This window comes from Hyposmocoma kahamanoa, unplaced genomic scaffold, assembly GCF_003589595.1.
Source record: "Hyposmocoma kahamanoa isolate Upper Pololo Valley unplaced genomic scaffold, ASM358959v1 190, whole genome shotgun sequence".
NCBI lineage: Eukaryota > Metazoa > Arthropoda > Insecta > Lepidoptera > Cosmopterigidae > Hyposmocoma > Hyposmocoma kahamanoa.
The window spans coordinates 3,644,827-3,661,996 of record NW_020653718.1 but is presented as its reverse complement, the minus strand read 5'-3'; the positions used below and the strand labels follow the sequence as shown (position 1 = coordinate 3,661,996).

General features: G+C 34.3%; 1 protein-coding gene across 2 annotated transcripts in view; it reads left to right on the top strand.

Annotated features, from left to right (window-relative positions):
* Positions 1 to 4,920: 4,920 nt before the first annotated feature.
* Positions 4,921 to 17,170, top strand: part of LOC113226371 — a 38,718-nt gene continuing 26,468 nt past the window's right edge. For both annotated transcript variants that reach the window (XM_026458975.1, XM_026458976.1), the window contains exon 1: positions 4,921 to 5,309. In XM_026458975.1, coding sequence (XP_026314760.1) covers positions 4,932 to 5,309 — 378 coding nt within the window. In that variant the 5' untranslated portion in view covers positions 4,921 to 4,931. The remainder of the gene's footprint in view (positions 5,310 to 17,170) is intronic.

Sequence of the window (17,170 nt, the reverse complement as noted above, 5' to 3'; positions counted from 1 at the left end):
GCATATTTTGCAACAAAAATTACCACAATTTAATGTTTAATTCACATTAAATCGAATAAAGTTCAACGCGTTGTTTAAGGGATAACCAGTTAATTAATGTCCACAACATTGTCGTGTAAGTCTTTTATTCATAAGAGTATTCTGAACTGACTTGTTATCTCGCCTTGAGGATGCCGGGCGAAGTCGCCGGCGCAAGCGCACAGTGTGTACAATTTGCAACGTTAATCAACTTATTATCTGTTTTATATATTTTAATATAAACATGTGAGAGAAATCGTAACCTTGGTAGAATAAAGCCACAAGTAATCATCGTCAAAAATGTTAATAACGCAAGGAAGTAATAAAAACAATGCGAACTACATAATAGGATTTAATATAATCGTTGCATAAAAAAAATAAGATAAAGTTCTTAGGTTTTCGCGATTGTTACACATAGGAAATGAAACTATTTTTTCATTTAAATGACGGTTGACCGTGACCATGGGACCTGTAAAGGGCCCGAAACCTTGGTTTGTTTGAAATAACAAATATTTAAATCCGGAAAAATAGTTTAATTTCCTACATAAAATTTCAAAATTACCACGTTTCCCATTCTAGGCAAGCCTGAATAATGGGGTCCCAGACAAGCATGGATTCTTAAAGTCGAGTATCGTGTTTAGGTCACGAGACTTTGCCGAGTCGCCTGAGTAACGGTTAAGAGATTTAAAACCTAATTATGCAATGATTGCGTATAACACTTTTTCTACGAGTAAATTAAAATAACGAAACACAATCAACATTTAAAAATATTTTGTTAACATTCCACGCAACAAATTTAAAAGAAAGGCGAAGAGATAGAACAGAGAAGTGTCCATGTTTGGCCAAGTACCGTTTATATAAATCTCTCGTTCTCGGATATATAAATCGAGTCGTTTCGCATTTTTGTCTTAAGGAGCTAGAATACAAAAATACTGCCCTGCTAAGCCGAAAGGCGCTATCTCTGAGTTACGCCTTTTTAGTTTTTTTTATGCCATTCAATAGCTATAAAAATTTCGCATCTAATGGTATAATAGAAATAGCGCTATCTAACTTAAAACATTTAAAAAACCACTAAGAAGTATTTTTAAATACAATACAATTACATAAAATGCAATTTACAAAAAGTCGATTTTCTCAAAACTTACTCCGATTGAGATAGCGCTTTTCGGCTTATCAGGGCAGAATAGTTCTTATCGAAGAAAAGGTTTTCCCCGGTTTTGCAAATCCAAATTTCCAACAAGGACTTATGGATAAGACTTTTTCTCAAACATGTTCGGAAATGTTTGCATTACTTTCAAAAACCAAACACGGGAAGTTTGCCATTTATGGACCATGCGACTTCTTCTGGCCTGCAAAGTAAAAAATTCATTACTGTCCACGTCCTTAAACTTTTAAATCTACCTACTAATAATGAACTAAGTAAACAGGCAAAATAAAAACTCATGTACCAACTGCCTAGTGTTCATGGTTGCGAGAATTAAAAATATAGGTAGATATTTTTAATTCTTCTTCTTCTTCTCATTTAAGAACTAGGCTCTTGTCGGTGGCCTTGATTTCCTGATACGACACGACATTAACTTTTTCCTTTATCTGATCTAAATAACTTCGTCTCGGTCTTCAGCTTCTTCGTCCTCCTTCCTCGTACGGCTTACTTAAAAAAAAAAGAAAATGGTGGTAACATTTAAAGTAAAGTGTTTTGGTATTCTTTTGTTTTTACGTCTTTTTGTATTTTGGTCGCGAAAATGAGTGCCAGTGCGAAGAGCGATAATGATATATTGACACACATTCAAACACATTATCAGAAGTTCATTAAACTACTAATAATGTGCCTGGAAAAACAATAACATTTTCTTTTAACAATTGTCCTAATAGGTCTAATATTACTTTCAATATTAATTAATATTTTTTTACTTTCTCTATTCTAGGAAGATGTGTAATCTTCCTCTCTTCAGTCTTTTTTATTTTCTCACATAGTTTGAGAAAAATACTATACATGGTTCGGCGGGAACGGGGATTGCTTGACTCGTAGTCATAACTTATACTCGTCCAGCAATGCCTTAGTTCCCGGCCTCTGCCATAATGTATACTATTAATATACTAGTTTAAAATTGCGTAGGACAGTTCGTGATCAATCAAACATTGTTTAAGCTTAGTACGGCATTTAATACTGTAAATGCAAGGTGACTCGAATTAGTGTGTGTAGTTTACGGCATATTTGATATTTTAATTACCAAACATATGACGTTCTCTTTTTGAAACTCATTATATTTTACTGTTCAATAGCGAGTACTATAGACAATAATTATTTTTTTTATTATTATTATAATTTACAGATTCAAGTATATGAGTAGCAAAAATTCAATATTGTTTATGTGAGATTGTATGACTTTCTTAAAAAAGTTATTGACTAACTTCGTTTGTATTATGTTTAAATCACTTTCCTGAAAAGTTGTCATTCTGCAGGTGTAGCTTTATTATACCAAAGGTGCGAAATAAAGTTTTTAATAAGGAATTACCGAATTTATATTTTTCATGTATCTGTGGTATGTACCTTTAGTATCTTTTAACGGCAGAAGAGAAGTTTGGAAAAGACTGTGCACCATATTTTTAAACTACTACGAATATTACAAAGACTTAAGAGGGAGCAGAGGAAAAATTCCTAAGCTTCGATTTGATTTTAAAGGTGTATATCCACTTTAAAGTTAAAAATAAAATATTGTATGAGTAACTACACGATATATTCAAGCATAGACATTAATCAGAAACATAAAACAATAAAGTTTCCTCGATAGATAAAAATCACGAAATGACCTCTAATTTTCACATTTTTTCGATTTATCCCCGAAATGCTACAGGTTATTAGGACAAAAACGAGATAATTAATTATATTTATGCATGATCGACAACTGTCACTAGGGGTTTTTTTATCCCTTTAGTTTTACAGTTATTCCGCTAAAACGAATTTGGTACTTTTGATGCGCAAAATTCAACATCTCCTGTCGCACGTCACGCGAACTTTACGCATATATTTGTATCACAAATTTGGTCGGAGCCAAACGTCAAAACTTTTTTGGCATGAGAGCTCTTAATTAACGTTTGTTGTGTGAAGTCATCCAATATATAACTTGAAATAGAGACGAAGTGTCATTTAATTTGTTTTGAAAACTATTTTGCCATATCATTACTGTGACAATTGCGCTCCGATTGGCCAGCCCAAGTTCGAAACAATTGACGGGTGTCGTCAACTGTTTCACTTCAAATCGACCAGTTAACTTGAGCTTTGCTACAATGGACGGAAATTGCAAAATTATATATTTGATTACCGTTGAAGTTTGATTCCGTTTATTTGTTATTTGATGTTTTGCAGTTTTTCCCACACCATCGAATGGACCAACACGTCATTGTTACAGATATTATCTTTATTACAATAAATACAGAATATTTTTGGAATATACGGAGACGTACACACAGGTCAGTAGTTGGCCTGTTTATATTTCAGTGCAAACGAGAGTTGATATTTATATGTGATGTATCACTGATGAGTTAGGAATGTATGACCCTTATTTCGTATCTATTTCTGGTTATATACTCGATGTGTGAAGTATAATATGAAGTATCTTTGACGACCTCACGGTCAACTCCGTGACCGATTGGCTCTCTCGGAGTCCCGGGTTTGGAAAAAACTAGCTTTTCTATATGGTCTCGGGTCTGTGTGGTACCGTTAGTTTCCAATTTACATAACAAAAGCTTTTTAGTTCATTACTTTGAGATCAGAGCGTACTGTTATATCCCAGCCCTACTACCTAAACTACTGGAATCAGACCTGCCATTTCTAGTCAGCATTCTTCTTTGAACTTCTGTATAGAAAGTGTTTTTTTTAACTACAATTTTCTCGAAATTGTGTAATTCAGAAAGAAGTGGTAATTAAGTACAATAGAATAAAGAAATAGTATAAAAAATGGAAATTGATTTGGCACATGTTTACACGACAGGAGTTTGGAAGGAACTGAACCGCTTTCTATAGAGTTTTAGTGATGTTCAAAGAAGAATGCTGACTAGGAGGGATGGCAGGGCTCATTCTAGTAGTGTGGGTAGTAGGGCTGGGATATAACAGTACGTAATATCGTCAATCGTGTTTCGGGCTCTATGGATTACTACAAGTATCTTCTGTATTTATTATACATTAAAAACATGTTGAATTCGTCGTATGTTTAACCAACTTCATAAAAGGAGGGGGTTATCAATTCGACTGTATTTTTTTTGTTTTTTTTTTGTATGTATGCTATACGATAACTCCGGTTTATAATATTTGTGAACCGATTTTGATGATTCTTTTTTTGTAGGAAAGAGGATACCTCAATATTGATCTCGTTTAAATTTGAAGAAAGTATACCATTTTTAATCGTGGCAAACCAGAGGATGAACCGGTTTTGCGCGCTTTCCGGTAACCGATTTCAATAAAACTTTGTAAATAAATGGGAACTTTTGAGGTCGGTTTTTTTTAGTTACAATTTTTTAACATCCAAAAACCGATTTTCCGTGTTTTTGAAATACGTCTAAATTTAAATTATGTTCTAACTGTCTATCATAATAATAACTATAACTTTAGACTGTAAACGAGCTCAAGGTTATCAGTTTCATTATAATACAGGACACAGTAAAAGACAAATAACAGTAATAAAAAGTCTGTCTGTAATTATTTTCAAACCATTCCCTCGACAACATAACTAACAACTTTCTACGTGACTCGAAACATGGCTGCCCTTTTTCAAGTGTTAAAAGTTCGAAGATAAATCTGTAAGAGTTAAACGACTCCCTGTCATTTACTCTACATCAGAACTCCCCGCGTCTCCCGGCAAAACGTGCGCGCCATGTGCCAGACCAGTCAGTCACTACCGCGCCGTTGTCGCAACATGTTGCGCTTACCGTTTCTCCTAGTTTTCCTTGCCCACATCCCGGCTTACTCGTATGTCACCGACTCCCCATCCTTCTCAGAACGGTTGGACAAACTCTATGAGAAACTAGAAAATTTAACCCTAACACCTGTGCAACCCGTGTCGCAATCACCCGAAAATAAATTATACGCCAAATTGGAACTTCTGAACTCATTGACACCGGATCGTGTGGATATTAGTGATGATGACGATGAGCTGCTTTCTGCGATGCAGCAGTGGGGGTTGGTGGATCCTGGGCAGCTGGAAGTGATGGTAAAGGAGTTGGAGAAAGTGCGAGATGAGAAGAGTGAAAAGATGCTTGATGGAGAATATGCGGATGGAGAATGGGTTGATGGGGTAAGTTTTTAAATTAATTCAAAGTTTTTAATAGTCTAATCTTGCTATTACGATACTGTAAATTATCACATTTCATTCGTAATAATCTATTTTTGTGGCTCTGTTAATTGGGATGGTTTTTGAGAAATTAAAACAGAACACCTGAGAAATATCTTTAAGGTATGTCTAGCATCATTAGCACGTATCGAAATACAACTTCACATAAAAAACGTAATAAAACAAATATGTGGATTGTACTTATTTAAAACCATTTTATCAGTTTCATAAAAATTACTTTACGAATAAACCGTTAGGTCTTAATAAAAAATTGTTTAGAAACAAATAATAGTGGAAGACATTTGTTAACTCGAAAATAAATAAACTTAGTACGGTTCTAATCAAAAGTTATCTTGTGCGGTTAATGTATTGCCTACTTACGAGGCAAATGTTATCGCGAAGCTATTAATAGACGGTAATTTATGTTTCTATAATTAGAAAAACAATTTGTAATAGAAAAATTATGAATATTTATACATATAATGTGGTAGATAAATACGTTATTGCTATGTTTTAAATCGATGGGTTTACTGTCCCCACACTTCTAGCAAAACTATTAATTGTTTATTCCTAAAAATCAGTAATTAATAAAACACTGATACCTACTACTTTTCTGCCAAAAACAATTCAAAATTTTGCCCTAACCTCAATGTTATCTTTTTTTGTATAATACCAAGAGACGGAACGACGAACAAGTCATGTGACTGATGGTAAGCTACACGCCTGTCCATAACAGATGCAGTGCCACTCGGAGCAAATGACAATGCCACAGCGCCTGTAACCCCGAGACATAAGTTGACAAGTCCCATGTGCCTGTAATCTGAACCCTTACCCTTCAAAACGGGAACGCAGTAATGCTAACATTACTGCTTGGCGGCAGAAATTGGTAAGATGGCAGTACTTCTCTCGACGAATTCTTTCGCAAGAAACTCTTCTGCTGATAATAATAATCATAATAAACATCACAACGTGATGTCGTCGCAGCCATGGCTTTCAAACTTGTTTTTACAATAAAAACCAAACAATTGGACATAAAAAGATCAAATATCATAAAATAATTATTGTCAAGTGATTCCTTCACCAAGTGACACTAAAGTCTCCAACGAAACAACCTGCAAGTCAATATAATTGCACTGGTACCTGAAATAAACTTTGGCAATTTTTTCTTTTAATAATATGGAAAAACATGGAAGAAATATATAAAAATCTTGTAATAGAAAACGTTAATAGTCGACCATTGTTGTCTGGCGCTTACAAAAACAAAAAAAAAGAAAATAAAAACGTCTGTGTGTACAAAGATGACGTAGACTACAAAATTCCTCGTTTTTAATTCTAAATAAAACATTTTTCAACTTCTTAGAGATTTCTGGTCTTTTATTATGCTACTGCATACCGCGTTAATATATTTGCAACGATAAATTTATATTATTTTTTATGAACTCATTTCATTTAATATCGTTGAGTAATATAATACACGTCAAAACCATTTTTGGACATTTACAATAATTTTATTTTCCATGTGAAGTAACTTCTGGAGATTCTGCTACTCTGGTGGTGTCATTCGATTTGAAAAAAAAAACTTTTTACACTTCAAACTGTAGAATGTTTATGAAAAGTCGCCGATGTTAAAAATTAAATTACTTCTTTTTTCATTTTATAATAAAAATTGTCATAAGTATTAGGAAACTCTTTTTTATGTGGGCCTGTATGTATGACCAATGTCAAACTTCCACGTCACACTATCAAGGCACACGTCTCCTCCGGGTTTAAATGTACTGCACTATTTGCACTATGCTGCCATGTAAATGGTGGTTAGGAATATAGAAGAAAATATATACCTAAGCTACATATTACAACATAACAGCGATGTTAAAAGATGTTTAAAATAAATCGACGGTACCGCGCCAATTCAGTTTTATTGTCAGTTAAATTTTAACAATAAAATTCGAAATTTATTGGCCGTTGTTAATAATCTTGCGAGTTGTGTGAGGGTCGCGTGGCTTTATTGGTTTATAATATTTGCTACATTGTCTTTTTCGTAGAGTTATAAAGATAGTTTTAGACCATCGTCACGCAACAGAACGAAACAATTATCTTTTTTGTGAGGTCTTTGATTTTGGACCGCCAAATAGACAGTGGAAGTTGTTTATGGCAACAGCATTTGTAATAAAACGAATATTACATTAATTACGCTACCACTACCGTTACATTACATTCCATGTCATTCAAAATTGATGATACAATACAAAATTTGCATTGCACGCATGTTAATGCCATAAGAAAATGCAATAGAATAAAAAGAAAACAAAAATAAATCATAATACGACAAACTTTATTATTTAAAATACCAAGTGACGCGACGAACAAGCCGTGGGTCCGGTGGTAAGCGACGCGCCTGTTCATGACAGTTGCAGTGCCACTCAGAGCAAAGATATGAGGGGCACTGCCACTGCGCCCGTCACCCTGAGACATAGGTTGACAAGTCCCACATGCCTGTAATTTCACCAACACCACATTACTGTTTGGCGGCAGAAATAGATGGCAGTATTTCCCTGGACGAACTTCGCAAGCAGATCTACAGCTACTATAATACTTGAATGATATAATATTCTACAATACTGGAGATTTCTTTTAAAATTGTTAATCTATTTGTTTTTTAATTTATTTTTAAAACTGAACTTTTTGCTTGCTTGTTAAATTGATAATTTTAAAGTTTATTGCATAAGTGTCTATATAAAAATAATGAAAACTTTGTATGCCGCAATGCGTATCATAGTGATTTAAAATGCACTCTTGTTACGACTTCATATCCTGTGTGTCACAAGACAGCAAGAAGAGCAGGAAAGCAGGTTTTTTGCAATGATGAAAGTTTTTTGTGCATGAATTTGTATAGTTAATAAAACTTAATCATCATACTTCCCATAGCTGAGCACGGGGTACGATGGCGCAATGTGGGTTGGGGGCTTCACTTCTTTCCAAGGGTTGTAGACGTTCTTCGACGTGCAGTTTACATCACTTTACGTCACATTAAATTAAAATTTAATTTTCCCACATAAATTCCGAAAAACTCAGAGGTGCGACTCGAACCCACGTCCTCAGCTTGAGAGGCGGCAGATCAAACCGTTAATTACGTCATTCATTCATTAATTATGTTAAAATAAATAAAAAAACAAGTACAGTAATAAAACTAATATATATATACTTTTTTATATAAAATATTATATTGTCATGTCATATTGAAGCCTTTTACAAAACTTTACGAAACTTACAAAACTCTTGCTTTAAATAATTATAGCATCCCAAAGTGATATAATTGAAATAACATTATTGTTGTTATACTATATTTTACCCTGGTTCCAAAAAACTTTTTGGAATACATAATACAGTAGATGCCTTCTTTTTAGACGGTCGCGTAAAAGTAATCATTGTCAACCAAATACTGAAGTGACCCCCTACTCTGGTATGATGATCTACAGAAGACGAGGCAAAATATGTATAAAATAAATAATGTGCTGATAACTTGCCGTATGCATATTTATCTAAAATTACCAAAAAAAATTGCCTGTATTGTGTTAAAACCTTTGCCTTTTCCTGAATAATTAAAAAAAACAACATAAAGCATCACAGCAATTGTTTATTCTATTGCATGTATAAAACGTGCCAAAAAAATGGCGGATTTTAATTTTTTTTTTGTTACACTTTTTACATGCGTTAAATTATTAGTTTACTTATTATTACGATTTAAGTTTCTTAATTACTTGTTGCCTATTTAAGCTGATGGCTCTATAGCCAATGTTCAACAAATAAACGAAAAAAAAAACAATATAAACATGTTTTTATCACCCGCACTGTAATTCATCACCATCAGTGCTGCACAGGTAGTGTCATCAGGTGAATAGATCTCTTCTGTTTTTCAAATCCCCTTTGGATCCAGCTCCCGCACTAGTACGCCCTAACACTACACTACGTTTAAATCTTCATTTCGAAAAATTAAGAAGAATTCACGTACGTTTCTAAGCTAATACAAGCCTGGTACCGTTACGTTATTAAAAAAAAATGACTTTCCCAAGAATGGGATGTATATATAGTTTTATCGTTTTATCACTTATTTTAAATAGGTGATAAAACGTATCATCATAAATATATATACGTTTTATTATTAAGGATGCGATATCAACCGTGTGCATAATCTTTTTTCATAGATTAAAACATTCTTTATACGAGTAGCATCGATACCGCTGTAAAGTGTTAGAAAGAAACTCGGGTAAATACGACATCCTCCATTACTCGATCCATAAAAGCAAGAGGCCTTGGGAAGTTGTATTACTAGTGTAGGTGTCCTCGTATCATTAGGATTGCAGCCCACGCTTTGTTGTGCTCCCAGGTGGCCTACCACAACCTCTTAACACAATGTTACTTTAATCTTACATTGACTTTTCGTACCATGACGCGCTCAAAGTAAGGTTATAATGTAATATAGTAAATTGTAATGTTAAAGCTATGATGTTTTATTGGCAGCTTTGTGACTATTCATTCACTCAGTTCGTACTATGACGCGACTTTAACATTAAAGTAATATTGTTCTTATATCAAAATTAGCAATCTTAGGGTCGTATTCCAGAACTCTACTCAATGCTTAAGTCAGGACTTGAGTATGATTTAAAGCACTGAAATCATACTCAAGTCCTTGCCATTAGGGTCGTATTTCCAGTGCTTGAAATCATACTCAAGTCTGCTCAAATCCTGACTTGAGCATTGAGTACAGTTCTGGAATACGACCCTTAAAATAGTTACTCGGACGCAGCGGAAACAATATTATTTTCGAATTTATTGTCCAAGTACCTATTGATTTGTAATTATTAAAAGTTGTGTTTTGTTTCATGTGTTCTTTATTTTTTTATTTAATAATATACATAGGAAACAATTTCTCGTTAAATAAACATACGCGATGTTTATTTCGTAAAATTATAATAGTGAAATTTATATGCTCCTTGGCGACACGAACAGTTGACACTAGACTATAATTCCGAATTCACGACGTAACTGTCAACACTGTGTATTTTATTTGTTTTTCTTCATGAAAATACGAAAAAATAAATGAAAACAACGTAATTTTAATACATTTTATTACATATTACATACTTTTCTTTTTTTAACAGTTAACATTCTCTGAATGTAAATAACATTAAGTACTTAAACATTATACTACGATAAGACGATTCGGAATATCAAAAAAGAGAGAGATGTTATTATATAGACCATATGGCGTTATTTCTTTCCTATTTTCGTAAGGAATTCGTTCTTTCCATTGACTCACAAATAAATGGACGACGGGTCTAATACAAAAACCACGAAAAAAATGTCCCAAGTCAACCAATCTATTTAAACGTAGTCACATGTAAAGGAATATGAAAAAGCTAAAACGTTGAATTTAAATTGTAATGTCATCGCAGTACTGTCTAATTTTGCTTCGCTGTCAGTCGAACAAACGAAGACTAAAGCGTGAATGACGATCTGTATACGATTTTAACGCCCTATAAGTTCGGACACTTTTTAGCGCGGACCCGACGTCCATATAATTATAAGTCAATGGTTCTTTCAATCACTTTAGCAATAATACATTACTTGGTTGACAGGTTTGTCCTGGTACGAATATGAGTAATATTTTATTAAACTTACTTTATGCTTACATTGAAACAAGATTGTTTTTGGAAACGTTATGGTAGGCCCCCAATGTTACTAAAATCAAAGATCACAATGTTTCTTCCACGACTTATTTATGTAAATATTTTTCATAATTGATTGCTCTAAAAGACTATAAGTCTGTGCGGTAAGAAAAGAAAATACTAGCATAAATACAAGTCCGATGCAAATGCAGGAGCGGGGGTGGCGGTCGTTATCTGCTACCAAATATAGATCTAAAAAATGTCAGATGGTTTAACAAAAACTTTAAAGTTCATTACATAACTGCCTCCGCGCTCGAACGGTTACCAGGCAAAACTTTCTATTTATTTTAAATTTCTTATCAAGGGGGTTAATTTGTATGCATTACTTTAAGAATCCGTAAAAGCTAGTGTGTAAATAAATAAATAATAACGCACACACTCAACATAGCCCCGCACTAGGGAAACCCTGTGTCGCGGGTGCCATGGACACACACATAGACAACCACAAATTACATCCAAACTGACGAGAGAAATAAATGTAGGCCATACAAACATTTCTCCCGGCCCAGGAATCGAACCTAGGACCTCTGCGTGGCAGTCCGGCATGGTAACCGTTCGGCCACAGAGGCAGTTATAAATATGGAATTTTAAATAAATATGGAGGAAGTTTATATATATATTTGTTAAATAAATATGGAGGAAGTGTGATGTGAAATCAGGTCGCAAAATTTGTACATACAATATTGTTTTTGTATTTCAGTAACTTTTTTGCTTTACGATACGAGTTTGAGAAAGTAGTACGACGAATTACTATAGAGTTCTCACGGAAAGAGTTCCAAACAGGACTTGTTTTTGGTTTCATAATCTCACTTAACATAAACAAAACTGCTAAAAAACGTTTGCCCCACCGCCAAGTGATCCGCGTGCTCTCTTCATCCACCGCGAACGTTGTAAACTTCCGAATAAAGTTCCGTTATAAAAGTTGCGGAAGCAGAAACGTAAACAGATGTGAAAAATCGTGCGGGACTTCCGCAGTTGCGGAAGCAGAAGCAGAGGTCTGTTGCATCGCTAACATACAGGGTTATTTCTAAAATGCTAACAACCCCGCAGGACTTTATGACCCACTAGCATTAGAAACTAAAACTTTTGTTCCTTTAACTTTTTACCAAACATAATAAATTTACTAATAATAAAAATAATAACGCAACACACTAGGGAAAACCTGTGTCGCGGGTGCCATGGACCATACAGAGACAACCACAAATTACACCCAAACACACGAGATAAATAAATATAGGCTATACGCTATTTCTTCCGGCCAGGGAATCGAACTCGGGCCTCTGCGTGGTAGATCAGTGTGGTAACTGTGGTTTTTCCTATTCTGATATCTGCTTATAAAATACTCGTTAGCGTATATACCGCAGTACCGAAGCGTGCTGACCAGTCAGGTCCAACCCATGACCCACGTCAAGCTTGACACTCAAGACTTAAATCCAACTCTATGCCGCTTTTGACTGTACAATTATGCGCGTTGTTTTATATATACGCAGCGAAATTTAAAAATGAAGGGGTTAGACTTCTGGTAAAATTGCACTCTTGAAGTAATAAGGTCGCATCTGATAAATGTTAACTTTTCAAGAAAGAGATTTAAAGAGAGTTACTCCACTAGTTTCTTATAATTATTAAACAAAGATTATATAAACAAACACTTAGAAAAAATCCGAACCAACGTCTCCTAGCAAACCGTGCGTGCCAGACGATAACGTCTTCATGCATTAATTGCAAACATGCGGTCAATCTGTTAGCAGCCTTGGTATACTAAATACTGAGATTACGAAAATTTATTTAACCCATTAAACCTAGTTTAAATGAGACTTGTGGTGACTTGATCCTGTGGTCAAGTACACGTACATCTTTACACTTGACATTCTAATTGAGCTCTATACTGCTGGCGTTAATAACTGTCTAAAAGACAAATTGTCAAGCTTGTGGTGCTCCTGACTGTACTAAAATACAAAGCTTGCTTTACGCCAATATAGTGTATAGCCGCCCTTAGACACACACCCAACCAATAGAATGCAATAAAACTGCATACCTGCGAACTTAGTTCAACCGAGAAGGCTTTCCAAGGACTATTAACTGGGTTTAGTACCCGTCTTGAACTTTAGGTCAACTGTACTATTAAGATGGTGAAGTGTCGGTTAAAAATGATTACGAGTGTGCAGATGCATTTTATGGAATAAAGAACAATCGATGTTTGACTGTTATTGTTTATTAATTACATCTACTAAAAAAACATAAACTAGAGCAAATACTTCTGTGTTAGAAAGTGAAGAAATCGATAACTAACATTTTGGATATGTTTTAATGACGGATGCTTTTTTTATTATGGCGACGGGACGAACACGTCGTGCGCCTTGTGGTAAGCGACACGCCTGTGCTTGATAGTTGCAGTGCCACTCAGAAAGATATGACGGGCACTGCCACGTCCCGTGTCCCTGTAATTTCCAGTACCTTTACCCTTTAAAACTGGAACGCAGTAATACTTATATTACTGCTTGGCCGCAGAAATAGATAAGGTAGCAGTACGGCCCTGGAAGAATTCTTTTTTTCTTTCTTTCACATGGAGCTCGACTGCTATTAAAATATTAAAATATTTGACAAGGTATAAAAATAAACTAGGAAATGAAATTATTATATAGTTTTTTTATTATATGGCATTTGGCTGGTGCCACGTACCTTATTTTTAACCGAATTCAAAAGGTAGAGGAACTCATTTCGACTGATTTTTTGTGTATATTTGAGCCATTAGTCCCACATTTGAGAACCGATTGTAGTTAATCTTTTTTTTTTTTTGTTGGAAAGAGGGTACGTCATTAGTGGTCCATTTATGTTTGAAAATAATAATATTCTACCACTAAATATGGCGAATTACGTTACGTTACGTTAAAATAACGTGGTTTGAGAGCCTTTTTGGTAATTGTCGTTGTCACTTTTGACCTATGGTTATTTCTGAAGATGACCTTAGTGGATGGAATCCATAGTCTAAGGAAGGTGATATAGAACGTTCTGTAGAACTGTTTGACATGATGCCAAGAGCACCATTTTATCATCATTCCGCTCGCCACAGACAGGGAGTCCATCCTCACACTCTGGAACCGAGACGATCTCGTATTGTATGGTTTCAGAGATCCTTCCTCACACGTACAATTAGGTTGTGAAATGAACTCCCTGTCGGGGTTTTCCCGCAGGAGTACAGCATGGAGTCCTTCAAAAGGGGTTTGAGAAGGGTCCTAAACGGTCGGCAACGCGCTCGTGACGCCCCTGGTGTTGCAGGCGTTCATAGGCGACGGTGACCGCGTTCCGTCAGGCGGACCGTATTCTTGTTTGCTGCCTACATGATGTAAAAAAAATAAAGATGAACATAAATTTGTTTCAATATTACTTAATCTAATACAATCTTAGACTATGGAAACCAAAGGACATGTTATATTGACATACATAAATCAGACGTTATATGTATATGATGCATTTAAACGGTTAAAACAAACATTTTATTGTCTTTGTTTAATTACTGCGTGCCGTCGTAAGCCAAAAGAGATAGCACTACATTGATTTATGTCAAACACGGGAATCGAAAATACGTAACGTCATTTAAATTTACGTTATTTAAATGCCAACTGTCCTCATTTTACCACTTTTGGAGTACATCAAATGTCAAAACCACTGTTTGGCCAAATGTTTTTGTGAATTATTTGCATGAATTGTAATGAAAAGGAAAAAAATATTGACAATGAGAACAATTAAGTATTGATAAAAAGCGTCGCTGCAGTATTAAGGGGTGCGGCAGTAGAAAAAGCGGAAATCAACCGAATGTTACATTACAACGGCATGTGTTATTTTTCTGCCTATAAATCATACAATAGCCGAAATATCTCATGTAATTAGACTCATTTAAGTAGTTTATTCATAAGTCTTGCCGAATTTTGCTTTGGTTACGTTAGATTGCCTGTTTGTTAGTATATTTTGATGATTGTTGATAACGATTATTTTGAGATGGTGTTGTTCTTGTAAGCAGACATATTGACTATATTCTGGTATTGAATCAATTAATTACGAGGTTTTTATTATTTAATTATTATTATTTTTAAAGTTTACCTATAAATGAGAAAAGAAAGAAGGAATGGTTGGAAATTATAGGACTGCCCAACATAAACATTGGATCAAATACCATTTTCGTTTGTTCGCTCCTTTCAAATTTAAATAGTTAATTTGCATATCGATATTGACTTATCTATGATTATGGTACAACACTAAATCCGCCATTTGTGGTGGATATTTGTGATTTAGGTAGGGACGTTTATTCCGTAGATAAGGCAGCTACTTTTCTTTATTTTTTCCATCCTCTAAGAATACAATACAAGTAAAACAGATGTAAATAAAGCTATTATAGTATTAAAATAACCATTAAAAATGGAATCTAAATTATACATTCTTCGTAGTAAAGCTATACACTTTAATGTTCGAAGTGTTTTTTTTTTTTTGATTTTGCAATGCCTAAAGTAATGAAATGTGTACTAGTATTTGAGGCATATTTTTGGGCAAATTTCTTTATATTACAGCTTAAAAACACATTTTCTATGTTTGATAATAACGTAATAAAATTAAAACAATAAAAAAATGGCAGAAAACCTATAGCAGGTACCTTGTGTTTGGGCTCATAGTTTATTGTAGTCGAGGAGACCGTGTAACGAACACTTCGAAATGGATACGCAAAGTGTTGAAGACAATTTTTTAATAAAATTATTACTTAAATCTGTTTTGTGACTTTATCAAAAAGTAAAGGACGACATAATAAATAAGTTAAAGTCTAAGTCAAATAATCATTATTAAATAGGTAAAACTTTTACACTTGAAAACATGACTTATAAGCTACTCCTCGTTCACTATGGTGACTTCCCTGAGAAGAACGAGCTAGAAACTCTAGGGATTGCTCTTTTCAAAGAAACTTAAATGCTATGGAATACCTACACTTTGAATCATAATTGTGTGGAATCAAGACTCATGTTGTTTTTCCATACTTTGTCTAACAAAACTCTTCAATTTTGCAATATGACTTTTCAATTAAAATACTTTTAAGGTCAGGCCACACAGACGCGGTATAACGGGAAAAGCGTTTCGGCGGCGGACCTGCGGGAAGCGAATGCGTGCCGGGGCATGCCACACAGCAATCCCGAGTGTAGTTCGTGACGGGACAGCGGCACGAAGGCGGCCGGTGTGACACCAAAAGCGTCACGCCACATTTCATTTTCAACACAAATAAAGAAAGGTCCATGTCACTATCGGATAGTGATGTAGAAGAACTTCTTTAAACTTTTGTATGGGGTGTTAAAGTTACCTTGAAAAAAATCTGCTAAAAATTTCAAGAAAAAATTAAATACATATTTTTTTTAGTGCTGAAACTAGAGTTTACTAGAGTAATTCGGGCTTTCTTTGGCATTGTGCTCCTGGGCTGTTTCGGGTTACCGTTACAAAAACTAGAACAGCAAAATTAGCAAATTTGTAATTGTAGTACTTAAAAATGGGGTACAGGGCGTACATTTTCAACGTTTTTCATTAAAATGCTTATATTACAAAAAGAAAATGACTCCGATTTTTTAAATATTTTTTTCTGGGTAGTTACAAACTAGGCAACATTCTGTTCCCAGGTTATCGTTGAGTTTTGGGACACTCTGTATACTTACTTTGAAGGTTTTGAATCAAACTATTCATATGAACAAAAATTGTTTATTTAAAAACATTAAAAAAATTCTATAATCTTAACACAATTAACTTGAAACTATTTTTTCAGTGAGACTCACTGGGCATTTTCATTATAACAAATAATAGGTATATAAGATTTGTAGAATCAACAATAATAATCGCATTTAACTACTGTACCTACTTACTTTATTATTAACAATCTATATACGTAATTAACTTGAAACTTCTTTTTCTATCAGTCCAAATGGGCATTTTTATTTTAATAAATAATAAGTACCTATCTAAGATTTGTATAACATCAACTATTTTGTTTAAGTTATGTATCTACATAAGTGCATTATTTTGAACAATCTTAACATAGTTAACTTGAAACTTCTTTTTCTATCTGTCTCACTG